Source organism: Stegostoma tigrinum, chromosome 8 (genome assembly GCF_030684315.1).
Source record: "Stegostoma tigrinum isolate sSteTig4 chromosome 8, sSteTig4.hap1, whole genome shotgun sequence".
In the NCBI taxonomy this organism is placed as follows: Eukaryota; Metazoa; Chordata; class Chondrichthyes; order Orectolobiformes; family Stegostomatidae; genus Stegostoma; species Stegostoma tigrinum.
In genome coordinates, this window is record NC_081361.1 from 5,978,671 (window position 1) to 6,002,231 (window position 23,561).

Consider the following 23,561-nt stretch of genomic DNA (forward strand, 5'->3'; position numbering starts at 1 on the left):
ATTCAAGATGAGCTCTGGATGATTACTTGGACAGAAATAGTGTGCAGGGTTATGGGGAAAAGGCCGGTAACTGACATTGGGTAACAGGACTGGTACAGGCAAAATGGGCTGAATGGCCTTCTCCAGGCCATAATAATGCTGAGGATCAGAGTTCTGAGTTTATTCACAATCACTTCCATTTCAAATCAATGTGAAATATTCATCTTCCTCAACTAGATTTTATTTCACTCCAGAGAACCCTGTCTTTCCTCTTAAACTGCACTTCATATTGCATGGCGCTTTACTCTTTCATTACCTGCCAGCTTTCATTCAAGTCATCTTCAATTCCATCTAACTCCCTTTACCACATCACAATGACTCTCTCTAAATTCTTCATGATTTTCCATGTTGTTAGCTTTAACTCATCTTGCACTTAAATTAGTTTAGTATGAACCCCACCTCACTATTATTTGCACTGATTAACAGCAGATTTGATTTGTTTTCAGCCATTAAGATTTCTTATTTTGTTTTGCTTGCTAATGCTATTACTGATCTGTTCCGAGTCTTTAGTATCCACCTCTATTCATACAATTAAAAAAGTGTTTTGCTCTAACAGCTCTCCAGCTGTCATAAATTAAAGTTATCCTTTCCTCCTACATTAAGCAATGCTTCAAAGGAGAGAGCACGTGTGGTAGGGTGAGAAAGCAAGAAGACTGCAACAGCAAGGGGAAGAAATGAACAGAGGAGAACAATGACTTCAATGCCTGTCTGCTGCCAAATTCTCAACTCACAGATCTAAAATCAGAAGAATAATCTCAAAGAAAGGTGGCAACATAAGGCAGAGTTACATGTAGTCTTCAAAGGTTTTATGTAGGTTTGTAAAAGAAGGAATGACAGTGATGGTATAGAGGACAGGATTCACCGAACATGGGATGAAGAAGTGGCCTGCAGTTATTGGGCAATGCTGTCAAGGCAAGAGTCAAAAAAACGGAGAAAGTCTGGTGAGTGCCGGATGAAGGGAGAGGAGTAAAGATTGTAAATACAAAGATGAGAATTCTACAGGAGAAGCCCAAATCAGTGCAGGTGGAATTTGGTGCAATGTAAGATAGGGACAGCAGAGATATAGACAAGTTAATGTTTATGGAGGAGAGGGGGTGGGACACTAACAGTAAAGCACTGGGACAGCAGAGAGTGGAGACACAGGAATGGAGAAAGATTTCAGCTGCAGATATGTCGAGGTCACTCTTGCTAGAATTTGATTGGCAGGAGTGTGGAATCGGGTGAGGGTTGTTCCTGCAAGGCTAAAGACAATGGAAAAGCTGTTGCAAGGATGATGTGGCTAACCGTGACAAGTGTTGAAAGCTCAAGGAAGAAGAAATGGCCAAATGCGTGATGGTTGCAGTCACAGAGTACTGTGGCAGAGACAGAAGTCAGACTTGGGTGATTCAAACATTGAGTTCCAAGAAAGACAGGCATGGATTGGGTGAGCAGGGAGATTAGGTCTTTGAGAAAGATGGGTGACAACAACTATTTCACAAGGAAATCAAACATGAGTGCAGAAGAAGCAACAATGCGCATCAAGAAGGGGCCCAGTAGGGAAGCTGGGTAATTTAAGGTTTATTGAGCGTAGCAAGATTAGATTAGATTAGATTCCCTACAGTGTGGAAACAGGCCCTTTGGTCCAACAAGTCCACACCGCCCCTTGAAGCATCCCACCCAGACCCATCCCCCTTAAACCCACACAACACTGAACACTACGGGCAATTTTGCATGCCGACCCACCTAGCCTGCATATCTTTGGACTGTGGGAGGAAACCGGAGCACCCGGAGGAGACCCACGCAGACACAGGGAGAATGTGCAAACTTCACACAGACAGACGCCCGAGGCTGGAATCGAACCCAGGTCCCTGGCACTATGAGGCTGCAGTGCTAACCACTGAGCCACCATGCTGCCCCAATCAGATCATCCAAGATTTTATCGAAAAGGTCAACGTAGCCCGAGGGGCCAAACGGACAATTCCTGTGTCTAATTCACACAAATTTACACAATGACACTCCCTTGACACTCAACTTCAGTGACATGCAATAAGACATTAAGCCAGGAGCCTCCAACTCAAGAGAGGCTGTGCTGACAGGGCCCCACAATTAACAACCCCTCTCTCAGGAATCCCACTATAACTCCCGGTCCCGATCTGAAACCTCACAATTAACTTGATCTACTGACTTTGCAATCAAGACTGAACTGTTACCATCATCTTCCCTTAGCACAGAATCATTAGTGAGGAACTTGAAATCATGATTCACAAGCAACAAGCTGCGCTCAGTCACTATCCAGATATGAATCAGTCAGTCGTTGCTGGGTGCTTCTGTGGTGCCTCCTCTGGCAGATACATCAGCTTTACAGTCACCAATACCAATGTTGCGGCTCCCAAACTGCAGTTTTAGGAGATCAGAGAGCAAACTGTCTTGCCGCTGTTTAGTCAGCTCTCAGCCATCAAGAGTGGAAACCCAAATTTCTGGACACAAACTGCCAAGGTCAGGGGGCTCTGGCTCTGCTGTCAGTTCAACCGCAGGTTACCAGTACAACCCATCCACATCTGGTAAAGAGTAAGTTCCCAGTTTCAGTGCCAGTGGTAGTACCACACCTCACTCACTGGCATGATCAGCCTGTCCTTGCACGAGCAACTCCACAAACACCTTGCTAATTAATACAATGAATGAAAGCAGAAGCAGCTCCCAAGTGACAGAGGGTTGCTCCACTGGCACAAGGCTAAAATGTTCGGCATCAGCATTGTCAAAAATCCCTCGTAAGTACAATATCACCAACTACACCTCAGGGAGTGCATGGGAAAACCAAGCAACCCGACAAATGCAGCCCTTGCAAGCATCAGCAGGGGACGTCAAGTGTACTGTTACACAAGCTGTGCCAGATTCGTTTTTACAAAAGCAGTCAGTCATCAAGGTAACATAACATATGCAAGGATTTCAGCCTGTTTTTCATTGCACTCAGCCTTAAGAGACCTGACTGCTTTCAATGCCCAGGGTCCACCCACCGGCAGCTATCAATAAGCTGAATGACTGTCAAGTGTCATTCATACCAGGTTGCAGGCCTCTGCCTCCCATTAACAAACCCCACAGCCCCAATCTCCCAGACACCAAAGACTCACCGGCAATAGCCGAGGTACAAACAAGCGATGGCCCATCCCCAGCAGCTCGAGCAGCCGGCAGGCATACTCGTTCACCATCTTGTGGCCGTCATCCTGTGGTTCTTGGGTTTTGGAGCGGGGGTTCTGCACGGCTGAGAGGGAAGGGGCAGAACAGGGAAGCCCCTCTTCCGTCAGGAGGAAGCAGGACGGATCCAGCTTGCTGGTTCGGGCGTCAGAGTGAATGGAAAGAGATGTGGTGGGGGTGGTGTGGAGGCGTGAAGTGGTTAATTTGGCAGTCTTGCCCCTACCACTCAGTCAGCCGCAAATGCAGACTTGCCAACATCGTGTCATCCGGTGAAAAGAAAATGACAGCACGTTGAGATACACGCCGAGGAGCTGAGGCAGAGCTGCTCCTGTTAATGTAGTCGGTGAGCTCATCGCCTCTGGCTGGAAACGTGACGACTGCTGCTCTCAGCGTTGCTGTGAATGTGTAATGAGGGAGTCAGTGAATGAGCATGCAAGCCCATGCCTCATGGGAACTGTCTGGAAATAGAGAGGGCTGTGCTGAGGCACCTTAGCTCTCAGCTGGTCCAATCCTTTGACATACTGACCACCCCCTGCAGACAGTTATCAATGCTGTGCAGCTTCAGTTAAAGTCAGACTTGCTTTGTTCAGCCTACCAACGCTCAATGCAACTCCTTTATTCTCATTCCTTAAGTAAATGGAGTAATTTAACAGGTTCAGAACTAATTCCCCGCTTTGTGGCTGGTGTTTGAGATATGTCACTATAATAGGGACTCTAGTTGTTAAGCCCATTTATTGACAATTATCTCTAAATGACATTTAAATTCTGCTAACTGCAACAAAAGTTAATTGCTTAAATTGCAATGACCCTACTAGGTGCTGGTACTCTTGAATTTTGTTTAATTTCATAGGATTGATTCAACACTTTACCCAATATCAGGTTCTTTGTGTACACAAACAGGATTTATCTCAAATCTCAGGTGATGCTGAATGTCAGGACTGCTCTTATTCTTCCTTTACTGATGTGGCATTTCTGAAGTCTCAGAACCAAAAGATTGAGTAGGTCTTTGGCTGATGTAACTACAGTACAAATAAAGGCCAGGGAGATCAGAGAGCAGAGTCAGGAGATGTAGAGTCAGTGTGACAGGTTAGAAAACCCTGACAGGATTATTAGAGATTTTATATATTAGAAGGGTAACGTAGACCAGCGTAGCTATCCAGTAGACTGAGGCCACCTAATTATGATGTAGTAGCTATTAGTACCCTTTTCTCCCCCCAAAAAATGCTAACCCAAAGCAAATTACAACATGCCTAAACAAGTAGGTACAGATACAGTAAGGGAAGTTTGTAATACTGCAAAGTGCACAATGGCACAGCCTGTAGTACTGATTTTTACATCAGGTGGGAATCAGTCTATAGCACACTAGCAACGTCAAATAACCTGCCATTTGTAACAAGGCCGGTGTTCTGCAGAAGCATTCTATCATTTCCATTTCAGCAGATGAGGGTTAATGGCAGGATTCTTGGCAGTGTGGTGGAACAGAGAGAACTTGGGGTCCATGTCCACAGATCCCTCAAAGTGGCTACCCAAGTTGGTAGGGTTATAAAATAGGTATATGGTATGTTGACTTTCATTGGCAGGGGAATTGAGTTTAAGAGCCATGAGGTTATGCTGCAGCTCTAGAAAACTCTGGTTAGACCACACTTGGAATATTGTGCTCAGTTCTGATCACTTCGTGATAGGAAAGATGTAGAAGCTTTAGAGAGGGTGCAGAGGAGATTTGCCAGGATGCTGCCTGGACTGGACAGCAGGTCTTACGAGGAAAGGTTGAGGTAGCTAGGGCTTTCTTCATTGGAGGAAAGAAGGATGGGGGTGACTTGATAGAGGTTTACAAGATAATGAGAGGCATGGATAGAATAGATAGTCAGAGACTTTTACACCAGGGTGGAAATGACTATTACAAGAGGGCATAATTTTAAGGTGATTGGAGAAAGGCCAGATAGCCTGAGACTTTTCCCCAAGGCAGGATTGACTGCCACGAGGGGTCATAGTCTTAAGGTGTTAGGAGGAAGGTGTAGAGGAGACGTCAGAGGGAGGTTCTTCACCCAGAGAGTTGTGAGAGCATGGAATACTTTGCCAGTGGAAGTCGTGGAAGCAGAGTCATTAGTGACATTTAAGCGACTGCTAGACATGCACATGGACAGCAGTGAATTGAGGGGAATGTAGGTTGGGTTATTTTATTTTTGGATTAGGATTATTCCACGGCACAACATCGTGGGCGGAAGGGCCTGTACTGTGCTGTACTTTTCTATGTTCTATGAAGGTATAAGGGAGATGTCAGAGGTAGGTCCTTCACAGAGAGAGTGGTGGGTGTGTGGAATGCACTGCCGGCAGTGGTAGTGGAATCAGATACTTTAGAAGGCGACTCTTGGATAGGCACCTGGAGGATAGAAGAATGTTGGGTATGCAGGGTAGATTGACCTTAGTAGGATAATAGGTTGGCACGACATCGTGGGCCAAAGGACCTGAACTGTGCTGTACTGTTCTATGTTCTTAGGTGTACGGATACTCCCTGATCTTCTGAGTTTCTCCAGCACTGTATTTGAACCAGGCCAACGTGTCACTACAGGCTAAGGCATTGGGGGTGGGGGGCAGCCGTCAAATATCTCCCTGCCCCTAAAGCAGGTGCCCACACAGCACTAGGCAGAAATTTATAAAGCAGAGCACCAAGGCAGTTAAGTAACAATCAAGGATTAGGGCATTCTTGAGTGGTGGGAATTTGTCAATCATGTGGTTGAGGACCGACAATATCAAATAGCCTCCAATTATAACTGGGGCAGCAATCTGATGTTAACTTTTTGAAATGAAAAATACACAAAACCTGTTTGGGCACCGACAGGCAGGTGACCACAGACCTTCAGGTCCAGAGGTAAGGGCACCTTCACTGTCCCACATGAGTTTTTCCAATTTCTCAATATTTTGCCTTAAGTGTCTGCAGCAGCAAACATCAGGGCAAATGTTGAAATTGCAGTAAATATAATTGATTTAGTGGGGTAAAGATCATAAAATGTTCCTCACCCTTCAAGGTGTATCTCTTCAGAAATATTTTGTTAGGCTTTTGGGAATAGAATGGATTTGTTGCTTGGCCACGTTAACTATAATACATTGAGAATCAGTTGAATGCTTTTACTTAACTTAGAAGGTACTTGCTTAACACAATCACTGAGCTTCAATACCCAAAACCACAATGCAGTTACTATCCATCAAGTCAGACCTTGGAAAGACAGCAGAGCAATGGCTCTGTAAGAACTGCATGAAAACCACCAACTTTTGGAACAACAGAAAAAAAACCACTCACTTTTGTTGGAAAACTGGAGATTTGGGAAAAGTATTTCCTTGTTTGAAAGATGTACTTGATTAGAGCTGTAAGACCATAATAAACAGGAACAGGATTAGGCCACTCGGCCCCTCGAGCCTGCTCTGCTATTCAATAGGATCATGGCTGATCCGACATTCCTCACGTTCACCCTTCCTGTCATTTCACCATAACCCATTTTGTTTATAATGCCAGAATCATAACAACTCTTTTAAATATACTCATGCTATTACTTTAGTCTTTTAAAGTCAATGAGAACCACATTCTCACCACTGGAAAAAAATTAATGCTTTGTTTTATTTTATAAACTGAGATTATAACTCTTGTTTTGATCTTAGCTGCAAGTAGAAACACTTTTTCCTATATCCACCCATCAAGATCCTTTAGTGTTCTGATCATGTTCATGCTCATCATAACATCACCTGTTGTGTTTTTGAAATGAAATACATGGGCAACACACAAACCAGGGACGTGAAGCATTTCAACTTGCAAGGATTAAATCCATATTCATTACGGTCATTTGCCAAATGCAGTACATTGAACTTGTGCTGGCATTATTCTTCCAACCACCAAACCATATCGCCTTAACTGTCAGAACACTGTACCATAATAGTCACAAGGTGCCCACATGCTTTTGGTTTTGGAAAGGGGAGGTGTGGTTATATCCTAAACTGTCCAGCATGAAGTTCTAGCCTAAAGCAAATTGGACTTAAAGCAATGCAATCAAACGCTGGGAGAAAAACCCTTCACCAAACAAGTTCTCAGTGATTCTCATATGGGATGTTGCTTTTCTGGTAGCAGGATCAGGGATGTCTAGGAGCAGCTGCAAGGTATTCTGAAGGAGGGTGAATAGCCAGCAACCGTGGTACATGTTGGCACCAATGACATGCGTTAAAAAAAAGATGAGCAGCTGTGACAGGAATTTAGACAGTCCCAGTTGAAGAATGAAGTGGAAGATAACTCTGGTTGGACTCTTCAGGTTAGTTCAGTGCGCTACACACTACATTAGGAATAAAAAGATAGGTCAGAAAAGTGAGTAGGTGAAATGATGGTTTGGGAGGGAGAGCTTTCAATTTTTAGAACATCAAGGCAGTTTCTGGGGTAGGTGGGAACTGTATAAGCTGGACAGGGTTCCCCTCCTTGCTGGAAGGTTTGTTCTTCAGTACTCCTAACGGCATGAGCAAAGGGACCTTGGTGTACTAGTCCATCGATCCCTGAAGTGTCAGCACAGCTAGACAGGGAGATGAAGGAGGCAAACAGGATCCTTGCCTTATTAGCTGGGTATGGAATATCAGAGCAAGGAAGTCTTGTTACAACTTCATAAAACATCGATTGTGCCTCAGACGGAATAGTACGTGCAGTTCTGGTCACCACACTACTGGAACAATGTGATTGCACTGGAGAGGGAGCAGAGGAGATTAACTAGGATGCTGCCTGGATGAAAGTCTCAGGAGAGAGTGGAGAGGCTGGGTTTGCTTCTCTTGGAGCAGAGGAACCTGAGGGGGATCTGACTGGAGTGAACAAAATTATGAGGGGCATCGACAGAAAGTGAATCTCGTCTCCATCAAAGATGCGTCTTAAGACCAGAGGTCACAAATTTAAGGTAAGGTGCCCCAGTCCTGACAAAGGGTTCTGGTCTAAAACATTGACTGCCCTGCTCCTCGGATGCTGTCTGATCTGCAGTGCTTTTCAGGTCTGCATTTATTGACTCCAGCTTCCAGCATCTGCAGTCCTTCCTGTCTCTAAGGTAAGGAGCAGTTGTTTACAGGAAATCTGAAAAAGTACTTTTTTCACTCAGAGGGTGGTAGGAACGTGGAACATGGTGCTTGAGAGACGGTGGCGGTGGCAGGTACTCTCACAAAATTTAAGAAGTATCTAATGAGTGCTTAAGATGTCAAGGCACAGTTGGCTATGGACAAAATGCAGGTGAATGGGATTTGTACAGTTTGGTGTATGCTTTTTAGCACAGACATGGTGGACTGAAGGGCCTGCCTCTATACTGCATGATTCTATGACACTTAATTCAGGTCAACTTTCAGGCATATGTCCATGCAACATCTTCAATAATGTTCCCATAAAAGCTTATAGAATAAACTAATACACCAGGAAACAGAGAGCACTTAGGTAACACATGAAACATCATAAGGTAATCTTGGATTTACTTGGAAATAACTTGAAACTGATTTGAGATGCATTGGCAAAAAACCTTACCCAAAACCATGATTCAAGGACAGTCACAGGGACCTGACATTTAGCAGGCAGGATTGTCAGAAGGTGGGGGAAAGAAGGAAGTCTGACAGAGTAGTAGATTCATGTACCCTCTGTATTTGTTGTAGTTAGTTTGGCTTATGCTTGAAAATTCGCCTGAAATTCATCATTTACTTTTTTTAAAATTTCATCGCATTCTACCTCGACATCCATGGAGCCCTGGATTTGGCTCCTCTACTCTTCATCTTTGTTGGAATCTACCTGGCTTCTAATTGTCTTTGAGGGAGTAGCCGGCACTTTGTGGCCTTGCCTCGGGTCGGCAAGAACCTCTATCTCGTAACTGCAGTCATGTGTAGAGTAGCCACACAAAAAACTGTACGCTTGTTAGAGACAAATAGGAAATTCTTTTAGTTTAGGCGATGTGCAGGGGCTACTGTGGGTACATTCTGTACTGACCGTCTTCATATCCACAGCTGCACATTCTTTGAAGTCATTCTAGAAATTAAATGACTTGCTCCTTAACTTGTTCTGCATAGATTAGTGCAGAGTTAAGCATTTATATATCCAACTTTAAATTGGGAGGTGTAGTGGGAATATATGAAACTAACATGTTTCCCAAATTGCTTGGTTCTTCCTGGATCATCTGGGGAGAACTGTGAGTTTGAGGATTACCTAATTAAGCGTTGATAAATTAATGCTGGTTCCAGCCGGGATAAACGCAGGGCTGGAATAGACACTGTAGCACAGGAACACGCCCTTCAACCCAAAATATCTGTGCCATCCACAATGCCATTCTAAACTAACCCCATCTGCCTGCACGTGGTCTGTATTATTCCATTCCCTGGCTATTCACATGTCGACATAAAACACTGTCTGGAACACAATCAGGCATCATTCATCCTTAAAGCTAGATAAACATGTGGCACTCTGAAGAAGGGTCTAGGCCCGAAACGTCAGCTTTTGTGCTCCTGAGATGCTGCTTGGCCTGCTGTGTTCATCCAGCTTCACACTTTATTATCTTGGATTCTCCAGCATCTGCAGTTCCCATTATCTCTAAACATGTGGCAACTCCTTTGTGAAGGAGTGAATTAAAGATATGTTTCTGTTCTTAGTACATGTTCTCATTCCACCAAAGCCAAGCTTTTTTGTGATAACCTTGAATGTCTCCACTGATCCAACACTACTTTCCTGCACACCACACTCCCTTTAATATTCCACCCAGTATAATCCTTCTCTCCTGCAGACCACGTTCTCTGTCATGTCCCATCCAGTCTAAACCCTCTCTCCTGCACAGAGTGGCATCGTGCCCATGTCACTAAACTTGTAATCCAGAACCCAGTCTAATTTTTGAATGGGTTTGAATCCCACCATGGCAGATGGTGAGATTCGAATTAAAAATCTGTTGAATATTATGTAACCACTGTCAATTATAAAATCCCATCTGGTTCACAGATGGCCTTTAGGAAAGGAACACTGCCATCCTTACCTGGTCTGGCATACATGCGACTCCAGACCAATAGCAATACAGTCAACTCTTTGCTGCCATCTGGGTAATTAGGGGTGGGCAATAAATCTGACCTAGCTGACTACACTCACATCCCAGAAAAATTTTAAAAATCCACCCACTTTAATCAGATTCACTTGCTCATTTTCTATACTGCATAATATTCGACTAAACATATGCCTCTCTGCTGCTTATTCCATGCTTTTTAACCTTGCATCCCCTCTAATCCCTTTCCTGTTTACACATTAATTTCCCACCTAGTTCACTATCACTCTTCTGCCCCATCAATCCTTTAGAATCTGTTTAATACCATATTTCCTGCTCACTCTTGAAGCCCTCTAATATCCCATCTGTTTAACCTCAATTTGATATCCTTTAATAAACGCCATTTAGTCTGATTCAATTTACCTTATCCCATTCCCTTCAATATCCAACCAGTCTAATCCCATGCTGATGCTTGTTCCCCATTCTGTTTAAATATCCCATCTGGTCTACTCACACTCTTGTAGTCTCTCCTCATTCCCTTTAATGTCCCACTTAAATCCAGAATTCTGTCCTTACTCTATTGTCCTGACTAGTTGTATCTATTCATGTCATATGACTCCCCATACTGCGTGTTATCCCAGTCAGTGCAGACCACGCCCTGATTCTCTCCACAATCATTTTAATATTCTATTCAGTGTAATACCACCCTCTTGCACTCCCCTACACTGTTTCAGTTCCCAGCCAGTTTCATTCCATCTTTATGTTCATTCTCCATGCTGTTCAAAGTCCTAACCAGTGGGATAATTGCACTCTCCTAATCACTTGTCATAATCTAATATCCCAGTCTAAACCTGTCCCCCAGTTCACCAACTACTGTGGAAGAAAAGAGGGGCAGAGCATAGTGCGGAGTATATGTCAGCTATCCTGACCTCAATTACAAAGGGAATTCTCAAATCTGTTATAAAGTAACATGGTAACAGAACATGAGAAATATAGACCTGAAATCTGACTTTGGTGATGGGCAAGTTGCTGGAGGCGATTCTGAAAGTTAGGATTTATTGGCATTTGGACAGACAAGGAATCATTAGGGATAATCAGCGTGGTTTTATGCAAGGGAAATCATGTCTTGAAACCTGGTTGAGTTTTTTGAAGAAGTAACCAAAAAGATTGATGAGGGCAGAGGGGCAGACATTGTTTACTGGGACTTTATTAAGGCCTTTGACAAGATTCCGCATTGTCGATGAATTAGTAAAGTTAGATCACGGGAGGTTCAAGGTGAGCTTGACAACTGGGCACAAAATTGGCTGAACAGCAGGAGACAGAGAATGATGGGTTTTTTTTGGACTGGAGGCCTGTGACCAGCAGTGCTCCACAAAAATCAGTGGTGGACCCTATTCATTTGTCGTTTATATAAATGATTTAATGACAATATGGAAGGCCTGCATGATATCTAAGTCTGCAGATGACACCAAACTTGGTGGTATAATGGACAGTGAAGAAGGTTATCTAAAACCACAGAGAAATCTTGATCAACTGGGTCAATAGGCTGAGGAGCGCCAGATGGAATTTAGTTTAGATAAATATGAGGTGTTGCATTTTGTTAAATCAAACAAGGACAAGACCTGTACAGGTCTGTATAGGCCCTTTGGTAGTGTTGTAGAACAAAGAGATCTAGGGGTTCAGGGACACTTTTTTGACGTTTATGTCACAGGTACTCAGAGTGGTTAAGGCAGCATTCAGTTTGCCTGCCTTCATTGCTCAGACCTTTGAGTAAAGGAGCTAGAATGTCACACTGAGAGTGTACAGGACATTGGTGAGGACTCTTCTGGTGCCCATTTCTGGTCACCCTGCTATAGTAAAGATATTATCAAGCGGGAGGGGGTTCAGAAAAGATTTACCAGAATCTTGGGAGAGATAATGGGAACTGCAGATGCTGGAGAATCCAAGATAACAAAGTGTGAAGCTGGGTGAACACAGCAGGCCAAGCAGCATCTCAGGAGCACAAAAGCTGACGTTTCGGGCCTAGACCCTTCATCAGACGCTTTACCAGAATCTTGTCAGGAATGGAGACTTTGAGTTATAGAGAGAGACTGGGTAGGCCTGGACTTTGTTTACTGCAGCATTCACTGGTGGTTGAAGAATGACCTTATAGAGGTTGTTAAGAGTCATGAGGGGTATAGACAAGATGAATGGCAGTTGTCTTTCCCCAGGGTGGGGAATTTCAAGGCTAAGGGGCATATTTTTAAGGTGAGAGGAGAAAGATTCAAAAAGGACATGAGGGGAAACTTTTTTTTAAAATAAAGAGTAGGTTTATGTGGAATGAACCTCCAGAGGAAGTGGTAGATGTAGGTACAGTCACAACATTTAAAAAGACATTTGGATAAGTTCATGAATTAGCAAGTTTTCGAGGGATATGGGTCAAGCACAGACTGGTGGGGCCACTTCAGTTTTGGATTATGGTCAGCATGGATTGGTTGGATCGAAAGGCCTCTTTCTCTGCTGTCTAACTCTGTATATAAAATACCATTGGACAGAGTCACTAGTTTATGAAAGGGTAAAACATATAGTTTCAAAACTCATTTGTGGGGTAATTAGTATGGTAAATAAAAAGGAGCCAACAATTGTAATGTTTATTTGGGTTTCCAAAAAGTATTTGCTAAGAGGTCTCACAAGAGTTACGACAAAAGTTGAGCTTCAGATCATTAGGATTTAAAGTAGAAAATTTATTGCATTAATTCTACTTTTCTGTCTTACCTTCAGTAGAGCCAGTGCCACATTGAATATGATGCTGAGGCCCTGAGAAAACAAAGAGGAAATTGTGTTCATCCTCAATCATACTAGATTGAATAAATGCTACATAGAGTTCCAGCACTTGACTACTTTCTCGTATATAGTCAGCCAAGAGTTGTGAGAGCATGGAATGCGTTGCCAGCAGCAGTTGTGGAAGCAAGGTCATTGGGGTCATTTAAGAGACTGCTGGACATGCATATGGTCACAGAAATTTGAGGGTGCATCCATGAGGATCAATGGTCGGCACAACATTGTGGGCTGAAGGGCCTGTTCTGTGCTGTACTGTTCTATGTTCTATGTTCTAAGGACCCACTTCTTCCATTGTCTTTATTCTTTTAGCATCCAAAACTGTGGCCCCTCCTTGCGATCAAGATCTCCACATCTCCACATCTCCAATGCAAAAGTTAACCTTGCATTCAGAACATTTCAGTGACCTTGCCTCCTTCACCTGTAACGTCACCTATTCACAATGCTGGATGACGATTTTTGGGTTCCCTTTAAATGGTGACTGATGATCTATTATGTCTTTGGCAGTTCTATTTTCATCTTCACTCACCGTCTCTATTTGTTGTAGTTAGTTTGCTTCATGCTTGACAATAGACAATAGGTGCAGGAGGAGGCCATTCGGCCCTTTGAGCCAGTACCACCATTCATTACAATCATAGAACATAAGAGCACAGTACAGGCCCTTTGGCCCTCGATGTTGTGCCAACCTGTCATACCAATCTGAAACCCATCGAACCTACACTATTCCATGTACGTCCATATGCTTGTCCAATGACGACTTAAATGTACTTAAAGTTGGCGAATCTACTATTGTTGCAGGCAAAGCGTTCCATTCCCTTACTACTCTCTGAGTAAAGAAACTACCTCTGACATCTGTCCTATATCTTTCACCCCTCAATTTAAAGCTTTGCCCCCTCGAGCTTGCCATCACCATCCTCGGAAAAAGGTTCCAGAACTCGATCCCTCTATTAATAAAAGCTAAAACACTGTATGCCTTCTTAACAACCCTGTCAACCTGGGTGGCAATTTTCAAGGATTTGTGTACATGGACACCGAGATCTCTCTGCTCATCCACACTACCAAGAATCTTACCATTAGCCCAGTACTTTGCATTCCTGTTACTCCCACCAAAGTGCATCACCTCACACTTGTCCGCATTAAACTCCATTTGCCACCTCTCAGTCCAGCTCTGCAGCTTATCTATGTCTCTCTACAACATCCTTCGTCACTATCCACAACTCCACCGACCTTAGTGTCGTCTGCAAATTTACTAACCCATCCTTCTACGCCCTCATCCAGGTCGTTTATAAAAATGATGAACAGCAGTGGACCCAACACTGACCCTTGCGGTACACCACTAGTAAATGGTCTCCAGGATGAACATTTCCCACCAACTACCACCCTCTGTCTTCTTTCAGCAAGCCAATTTCTGATCTAAACTGCTATATCTCCCACAATTCCATTCCTCCGCATTTTGTACAATAGCCTACTGTGGAGAACCTTATCAAACGCCTTGCTGAAATCCATATACACCACATCAACTGGTTTACTCTCATCTACCTGTTTGGTCACCTTCTCAAAGAACTCAATAAGGTTTGTGAGGCATGACCTACCCTTCACAAAACCGTACTGACTATCCCTAATCAAATTATTCTTTTCTAGATGATTATAAATCCCATCTCTTATAACCTTTTCCAACACTTTACCAACAACTGAAGTAAGGCTCACAGGTCTGTAATTACCAGGGTTGTCTCTACTCCACTTCTTGAACAGGGGGACCACATTTGCTATCCTCCAGTTGTCTGGCACTATTCCTATAGACAATGACGAGTCAAAGATCAATGCCAAAGGCTCGGCAATCTCCTCCCTGGCTTCTCAGAGGATCCTAGGATAAACCCCATCTGGCCCAGGGGACTTATCTATCTTCACACTCTGTGGGATTTCTAATACCGCTTCCTTGTGAACCTCAATCCCACCTAGTCTAGCAGCCTGTATCTCCGTATTCTCCTCGACAACATTGTCGTTTTCTAGAGTGAATACTGTCGAAAAATATTCATTTAGTGCTTCCCCTATCTCCTCTGACTCCACACACAACTTATCACTACTATCCTTGATTGGGCCTAATCTTACTCTCGTCATTCTTTTATTCCTTAAATACCTATAGAAAGCCTTAGGGTTTACCCTGATCCTATCCGCCAACAACTTCTCATGCCTCCTCCTGGCTCTTCTGAGCTCTCTCTTTAGGTCTTTCCTGGCTACCTTGTAACTCTCAAGCGCCTTAACTGAGCCTGCACATCTCATCCTAACTTAAGCTTTCTTCTTCCTCTTGACCAGAGATTCCACCTCCTTTGTAAACCACGGCTCCCGCGCTCTACAGCTTCCTCCCTGCCTGACAGGTACATACTTATCTAGGACACACAGGAGCTTTTCCTTGAATAAGCTCCACATTTCTAATGTGCCCATCCCCTGCAGTTTCCTTCTCCATCTCCTGCTCCCTAAATCTTGCCTAATCTCATCGAAATTGCCTTTCCTCCAGCTATAACTCTTGCCCAGTTGTATACACCTATCCCTTTCCATCACTAAAGTAAACATAACGGAATTGTGATCGCTATCACCAAAGTGCTCACCTACTTCCAAATCTAACGCCTGGCCGGGCTCATTACCCAATACCAAATCTAATGTGGCTTCGCCCCTTGTTGGCCTGTCTACATACTGTGTCACTGGACAAAAACTGACCCATCTACAGTACTCGAACTATAGTGTTCCCAGTCAATATTTGGAAAGGTGAAGACCCCATGACAACTACCCTGTCTCTCTCACTCCTATTGAGAATCATCTTTGCTGTCCTTTCCTCTACATATCTGGAACTATTCAGAGGCCTACAAAAAACTCCCCACAGGGTAACGTCTCCTTTCCTGTGGATGGTGATCATGCCTGATCATCCACCATCAGCATCCTGTTCCTGCTTTATCCCCATAAACCGTGATTCCATTATCTTTAAGATAGCTTGAAGAATTCACTTGACATGCACCATATACTGTTTCTATTTCATCACAGAGTAATACAGCATACAAAAAGGCCCTTTGGCCCAAACTGGTCCATGTTGACCACGATGGCCACTCAGCTAGTTCCAATTGCCTGTATTTGGTCCATATCCCTCTAAACCCTTCCCATCCATGTACCTATCTAATTTTTCTTTAGATGTCGCTATTGTACCTGCCTCAACCACTTTCTCCAGCAGCCCATTCCATATGCATTATAATCTCTGCGTGAAGAAGTTGCCCCTCAGGTCCTTCTTAAATCTTTCCCCTCTCACCTTAAACTTATGCCCCCTCATTTTGAATTCCTCATCCCTGGGAAAAAGACTATATGCATTCATTCTATCAATGCTTCTCATAATTTTATACACCTCACTAATGTCACCCCGCATTCTCCTACGTTCCAAGGAATACAGTCCTATCCTGGTCAACCTCTCCCTACACCTCTGATCTCCTTGTGCTGGCAACATCCTCTTAAATCCTCTTTGCACACTTTCCAGTTTATCTATGTCCTTCTTATAACAGGGTGACCAAAACTGTACACAATACTCCAAGTGTGGCCTCACCAACGACTTATACAACTTATACAACTCCTACACTTCCCTGTCTGATCAAGATCCCTCTGTAATTTTTGATAATCTTCTTTGCTATCAACAATACCTACTAATTTTGTACCATCGCAAACTTACTAATCATGCCTTGTACATTTACATCCAGATCATTTATGTAGATAACAATAACAAAAATCCCAGCATGAACCTTTGGCACACCACTAATCAAAGGCCTCCAGTCGGAGAAACAACCTTCAACAATTACCCTCTGCTTCCCACCACCGAGCCAATTTTGAATCCAATTAGCTAGCTCTCCCTGGATCCCATATGACCTAATTATCATAACTAGCCTGCCTTGCGGGACCTTGTCAAAGGCCTTAATAAAATCCATATAGACAACATCCACTGCCCTATCCTCATCCATCCTCTTGTTTATCTCTTCAAAACACTCAAAAGATTTGCCAGACATGACTTTCCGTGCACAAATCCATGCTGACTATCATTAAGATCTTAACTATCCAAATGCTGGTTGATCCTGACCCTCAGTATCGTCTCCAATAATTTGCCTACCACCGATTTCAGGCTCACTGGCATGCAGTTCCCTAGTTTGTCTTTGCTTCCTTTCTTAAACAATGAAACAACATTAGCTACCCTCCAGCAACTTCACCAGAGGCTAAAGATGCAGCAAAAATCTCTGTAAGGGACTCTGCAATTTCATCCCTAGCCTCCCACAACTACTGAGGACAAACTTGATCAGGCTTGAGGGCTTTTATTCACCTTAATGTAATCCAAAGCTGCAAACACCTCCTCTCTGGTAATGTGTATGTGGTCCAAAACATCCTCACTTGTCTCCCTTATTTCCTTAGCATCCATGAATCTCTTTTCAGTAAACACTGGGGACAATATTGATTTCAAAAGCATGCCCCCATCTCCTGTGGCAGCACACAGACAGCCACGCTGATCTTTAAGGGGACTTATTCTCTCCCTAGTCACCCTTTTACTCTTAATATAGCCATAGAACCTTCTGGGACTATCTTTAACTTTATGCGCCAGATCCAACTCATACCGTCTTTTTGCTCTTCTGATTTCCCTCAAGTGTGCTCCTACACCTTTTATAGCCATCTCGGGATTCACTTGAGCCCAATAGCTTAAACTCAATGTATGCCTTCTTTTTCCTGATCAGAGCCTCAACATCTCTCGTCAGACAGGGATCCACAAACCCTCAGCTTTTCCCTTCACCTTCACAGGGACACACTGTCCTTGGACTCTTGATACCACACTTTTAAGAGCCTCATATTTTCCAGTCATTCCTTTTCCTTCAAACAGATTCACCCAATTGGTCTCTGCTAGCTGCTGCCTAATGGCCCCAAATTTCGCCGCGCTCCAGTTCAGCACCTTAACCTGCGAACCTGTCCTATTCTTTTCCATAACTGTGTTAAAACTAAGAGAGAGTTATGGTCACTGGATCCAAAGTGCTCTCTGACTGACATTTCAGTCAGTGGCCTGACCTTGTTTCCTATGGGAGGTCTAGTGTTGCAGCCTCCCATGTAGGGCCCTCTACATATTGATTTAGGAAACTTACTTGGACACATTTGATAAATTCCAGCTCACGTAGGCCTTTTACACTCTGGGTGGTCCAGTCAATACAGGGGAAATTAAACTCTGCAACCAATACTACTCTGTTATTCCTACAGGTATCTGCAATCTCTCTACACATCTGCTCCTCTAGTAACAGCTGGCAATTTGGGGGTCTATAACACAGTCCCAACAGAATGACCATCCCCTTTTTGTTTATAAGCTCTAATGATATGGCATCATATGATGACCCCTTAAGAATACCCTCTCTAGGCACTTATGTCTTCCCTTATCAAAAGTGCAACTTCTACTTCTGTCACGCCTATAGCTTCTGAATCCTGGAATATTAAGCTGCCAGTTGTGCCCTTCTCTCAGCCATGTTTCTGTTATGGATATAACATCCTAGTCCCCAGAGCCAATCCATGCTCTGAGGTCATCTGTCTTACCAGTCAGGCCTCATGTGTTGAAATAATGCAACCTAAACCAGAAACCTCTTCCATCCCTTTACTGTGTCCCTGGCAATCCTGAATAGTAAACTTGCTCTCAATGGCTAATGTATTTCCCCCTGACTTCTTCTCCACTTACCTCTGCTGGAGCCCTGGCTTTGCCTTCTCTAATCCATCATTTTTGTTGAAACGTACCCAATTATTAATTTAAATATCTCTTCCTGAATCATCATCAATTGTTCCATTAACTTTTCTGCCAGTCTTCAGCCCTACTTCTCACTGACTAGGTTGCCTCTCATTCCAGTGAAGCCAAATTATTTGTTTCTTCTGCTTGGTGATGCATCTATCTTCACTGTTTGAGACCTATTTGTAACATCAAAGTGCAAGGATAAAATCCCCAACATCATGGCTCTTGCTAAGTTATGTGTATTTCAGAGGCCACATTTACCAGAGCTCAGCTTTGCCAGGTTGTTAATATGTTCCACATGGAGAAATTCCAGATACCAAACACAATTGAGCAGAAGAACCAATGTCCAAAATTTTGTTTTTCTGCCTATCTGAAAGACTCAACCTTGCAGCATAGTATACAAATAAACAAGAAACAACTATGAATAGACCTAAACGGAGAAGTCTCTTGTCATCTGGTGAACTTGACATTTCAGAAGAATTGAGTCAACTGTGTTCTGGACAAGTGAGCACAAAAGCCATCACCCACCATTCCAACACTAAGACAACATCTGTTAAAGGTTGTAGAAATTGAGATTTGATCTAATGAGACAACATCAATCCAGAATTTAACCAATGCTGTTTTTTCCCCTGAACATTATTCCAAACCAAAAAAATTGACAGGTCTCCTCTCAGCCCCTTGAAGTTAATCCTACTCTAACATAAATGTTCCACGTTAGTTCATACCTTGCATTAGTTGCCCAGAGACATAACCAACTCCAAAGATGCATGTCTGATCTTCTGTGATTTCCAGCATTTTTTTTTCAGTACAGATTCCAGCATCTGCAGTAACTTGCTCCTCTAAAGATGCATGGATTGTCTTCTCCATACCCAGCACATTCTCCTCAATGTCAAGGAAACCTTAGTTACATGTCTCTCCATATGACCCACCTCAACAATGGACCCCTGGAAGCAGTCAACAAACTCTGCTACTTCTTGGATCTGCAGTGTCAAGACAATCTGTGCCTTGATGAGGAGCGCAGCACACATTTTGGAACAGCAGATAGCAACTTTTGACTGGTCAACAAATGGGCACAGAGGTGAGGATGCTGATCTACAAAGGCAAGTACCCTCAACACACTGCTGAATGGCAGCAAAGTCTGGTCAACTTGTGACTGAAAAAAGCCTCAATAACATTCATTTCCAGCATCTACAATGCAACCATAGCATCACATAGACAATTACCATCGGGGTAAGGGTGCCAAACATGCCACTGCAAAGCATGCAAAGAAGGCTTTGCTGAGCTGGGCATGTTCGCAGAATGGAAATTGGCCACATCCCCAAAGACAAGCTGCAAGGAGAAGTAGCTCATGCATGAGAGAAGCAGGACCGATTTGAGGCAAGAATGATAACGGAGGTACAGAAGTTTTAGCATCAATTGCAATAAGTGGAAAGCTTGCCGATGATCAAAGCAAATAGCACCAGCGTTCACCATCTCCAGGATGTGAGAGTTCAGAAGCTCCTAAGCAGCTGCCAGCCCAGAACATAGACAGAAACCAGCCCTTACTACCAGCAAGTGACAATTGTGATTGTAGCACATTTAGCCTCGGCAGATTTGGGTAGTTCAGCCAGAGGTACAGATCATTATTTTTCCCAATTCTTTCAATGTACTCTGTGTCAACAGCTGGACCAGCATCTATTACTGCATCCCTAACTGCCCTGGAACTGAGAGGGTTACTCAACTATTCCAGAGAGTAGTTAACCTTCAACCATACTACTACAGATCTGCAGTTACATGTAGGCAATAAATGGCTAATGACAACATATTTCCTTTCCTAAAGGGATAATATAGTCATCACATCTGGTTTTTAAAAACAACTATCAACAGTGGTTATGTGGTCATTATTAGGTCAGCTTATTGTTCCAGATTTGTGTTTTACAGAGATCAAATTTCACCATCTGTCATTGTGGGATCTGAACCCTCGAAATCCAGAACACCAGGCTGCCCTTCTACTAGTCCAGTTAAAAATTACCACTACATCATTGCTGCTTCTTCAAAGAGCTTTCAGTTAATAAATTGCTCAATTTAACTAATGTTGTTTTTGCCCTATTTCCATGCCGATTCGCTGCTCTCTCTCTCGCCATTTGCAAGTCTATAAAATATTGTCAGGAACAGGATCATACATTACTGAACCCGTTATTGGTCAGTAAGTGTCTGTAAATACCTTAATGTTAATTTTAGCACTGATATGCTGGTGCTCCCAGTCATTGAGAATGGGGATATTTATGGAGTATTCACTACCTAATTGCTGATTTGCCCATCACCATTCATGACTGCAAGCTGCACAGCTTTGATCACTTGTGCAATCTCTAAGCTTGATCACATGATGCTGAGCACAAAAATAGCCTTGTGTTCTAGCTTCACCAGACTGGCATAGGTCATGCTTGGTGCTGGGCTCCGAAATCATCCACCCAGAGTATACTCCAAGCTAAGATAATAAGGTGTAGAGCTGGATGAACACAGGAGGCCAAGCAGCATCAGAGGAGCACGAAAGCTGACATTTAGGGCCTAAACCCTTCTTCAGAAATTTCTGAAGTTCATCCAGCTCTATACTTTGTTATCTTGTAGAACATGGAAGTATTCAACATGGAGGAGAACCAAGTCAGCAGCCGAGGGAGAGCTATTAGTGATAACCAGCAGGAGGTTTCCACATCCATGTTTGACCTGTTGCCTTTAAGCTTCACAGAATCAGAATTTGATGTTGTTAACTCTCAGGCAATTCCCTCTTTTCCACACTACACACAATTGTCAGCTCTAGTGGATCTGTCCTACTGGTGGGACAGGACATAGACAAGGAGGCTGATGGCGGCATTTGGGACGTTGTCTGTAAGGTATGATTCAGTGGGGCTGTTGCTCTTCAAGACAGCACATACAACTTTGGCATTTTGGGGAGCAGAATGTTTCAGGTCAGCAAAAGGAGATGTATGCCTTTGTAACATATGCTGCTTGTGCCCGTGTCGAATTGTGTATCTAGTTTTATTCACTTTGAGCTTTCCTGTAGGCAGTTAATACATCAAAGAAATTTACTAAGCCATTCCAGAGTGCATAAAACAGTTAACCACAAGTTTTTTTTTATTCTTTCATTCACTCATGGGATGCAGGAATCACTGGCCGGGCCAGTATTTATTATGCATCCCTAATTGCCCTGGAGAAGGTGGAGGTGAGCTCCTTCTCGAACTGGTACAGTCCATGTGTTTTACAGAGGGAGTTCAAGGATTCAATCCAGTGGCACTGAAGGAACAGCAGTAATATTTCCAAGCCAGGTGACTGCCTTGGGGGGAAACTTGCTCCCATGTAGCTACTGCCCTTATCCCTCTGGATGCAAGTGGTTGTGGGTCGTCAGCAGCTGCTGAAGGAGCCTTTGTGAGTTTCTGCCATACATGGTACACACTGCTGCTACTAAGCATTGGTGTTAAAGACAGTGAATGTTTGTGGATGTGATGCCAATCAAGCGGGCTGCTTTGCCTCGGATGGTTTCAAGCTTCTTGAGTGTTGTTTGACCTGCACCCATCCAGGCAAGTAGAGAATATTCCATCACATTCCTGACTTGTGCCTTATAGGTGGTGGACAGGCTCTGGGGTGTCAGGAGGTGAGTTAGTCACTACAGCATTCCTTGCCTCGGGCCTGTTCATGGATCTGGAACTACATAGGCCAAACTGGGCAAGGGTGGCAGATTTCTCTCCCCAAAAGGACATTAATGAATAAGATGGGAATTTCTAGTGAATCCTGTAGTTTTGTAATCAATTACTATGACTCATGTTCTATTTCACATGAATTAATACAATTTAAATTTCCCCAGCTGCCAGTCTGGGATTTGAACTCAGTCTCCAAAGTATTACCATAGAATCCCTACACTGTGGAAACAGGGCCTTCGGCCCAATAAGTCCACACTGGCCCTTGGAGTATCCCACCCAGACCCATCCCCCTATAACCCACCTAATCTACAAACCGTGAACACTACAGGTAATTTAGCATGGCCAATCTACCTAACCTGTACATCTTTGGACTATGGGAGGAAACCAGAGTACCGGGAGGAAACTCACACAGACACAGGGAGAAAGTGAAAACTCTACACAAAGAGTGGAATTGAACCCAGGTCCCTGGCGCTGTGAGGTAGCAGTGCTAACCAATGAGCCACCGTGCTGCCCTATCAGACCAGGCTTCAGGATTACTCTCTTCAGTAACAGCACTCTTACTGGTTTCACCAGGGTACTGTTCTCCCATTCTTCAGTGTAAGTGACTAGTGCACTAACTTCTAAGACCTACAGATGCACCTCCTGCTTCTGCTTTGTCTAGTTAAATTATATTTCATAACCATTAGGTTGGAAGATGAGTGAATATGCTTTATGGAGCAGCTACTCTTTAGGAGGGTGGGCCAATGGAAGGGAGATATCAAGAAATGTGAGCAAAGGGAGTTTTGAACAGTTACATAATTTCTCAAATGAAAATGCGATCGTTGCCCAGTCTGAGCTTCCAGTTTCATGAAGGCTGCCATCTCGTGTCCCAGATGGTGATGCAGAATACGACAGCAAACAGTGTCGGGTCCCTGATTTATGAACATAACATCACAATGGGATATAACTTTAAAAGATCCAGCACACCAACATGTCCTGTATGGCTACTTTAGTTTGTCCTACATTGATTCACAACTTGTGTGCAAATCAGCTTGTGAATGGACTCCAGAAAAGAACCAGTTCACAACCCAA

The 23,561-nt window shown here is 43.5% G+C and overlaps 1 protein-coding gene across 5 annotated transcripts in view; it reads right to left on the reverse strand.

Annotated features, from left to right (window-relative positions):
* The window catches only part of rabgap1l (RAB GTPase activating protein 1-like), a 444,915-nt gene that overhangs the window by 77,408 nt on the left and 343,946 nt on the right, over positions 1 to 23,561 (reverse strand). For 3 of the 5 annotated variants that reach the window (XM_059647710.1, XM_059647709.1, XM_048538903.2), the window contains one exon: positions 12,978 to 13,019. The exons of 1 other annotated variant lie outside the window; for it this stretch is intronic. In XM_059647710.1, coding sequence (XP_059503693.1) covers positions 12,978 to 13,019 — 42 coding nt within the window. Of the gene's footprint in view, positions 1 to 3,146; positions 3,660 to 12,977; positions 13,020 to 23,561 lie in introns of those variants that run through there. One more of the 5 variants, XM_048538902.2, reaches the window with a different exon arrangement.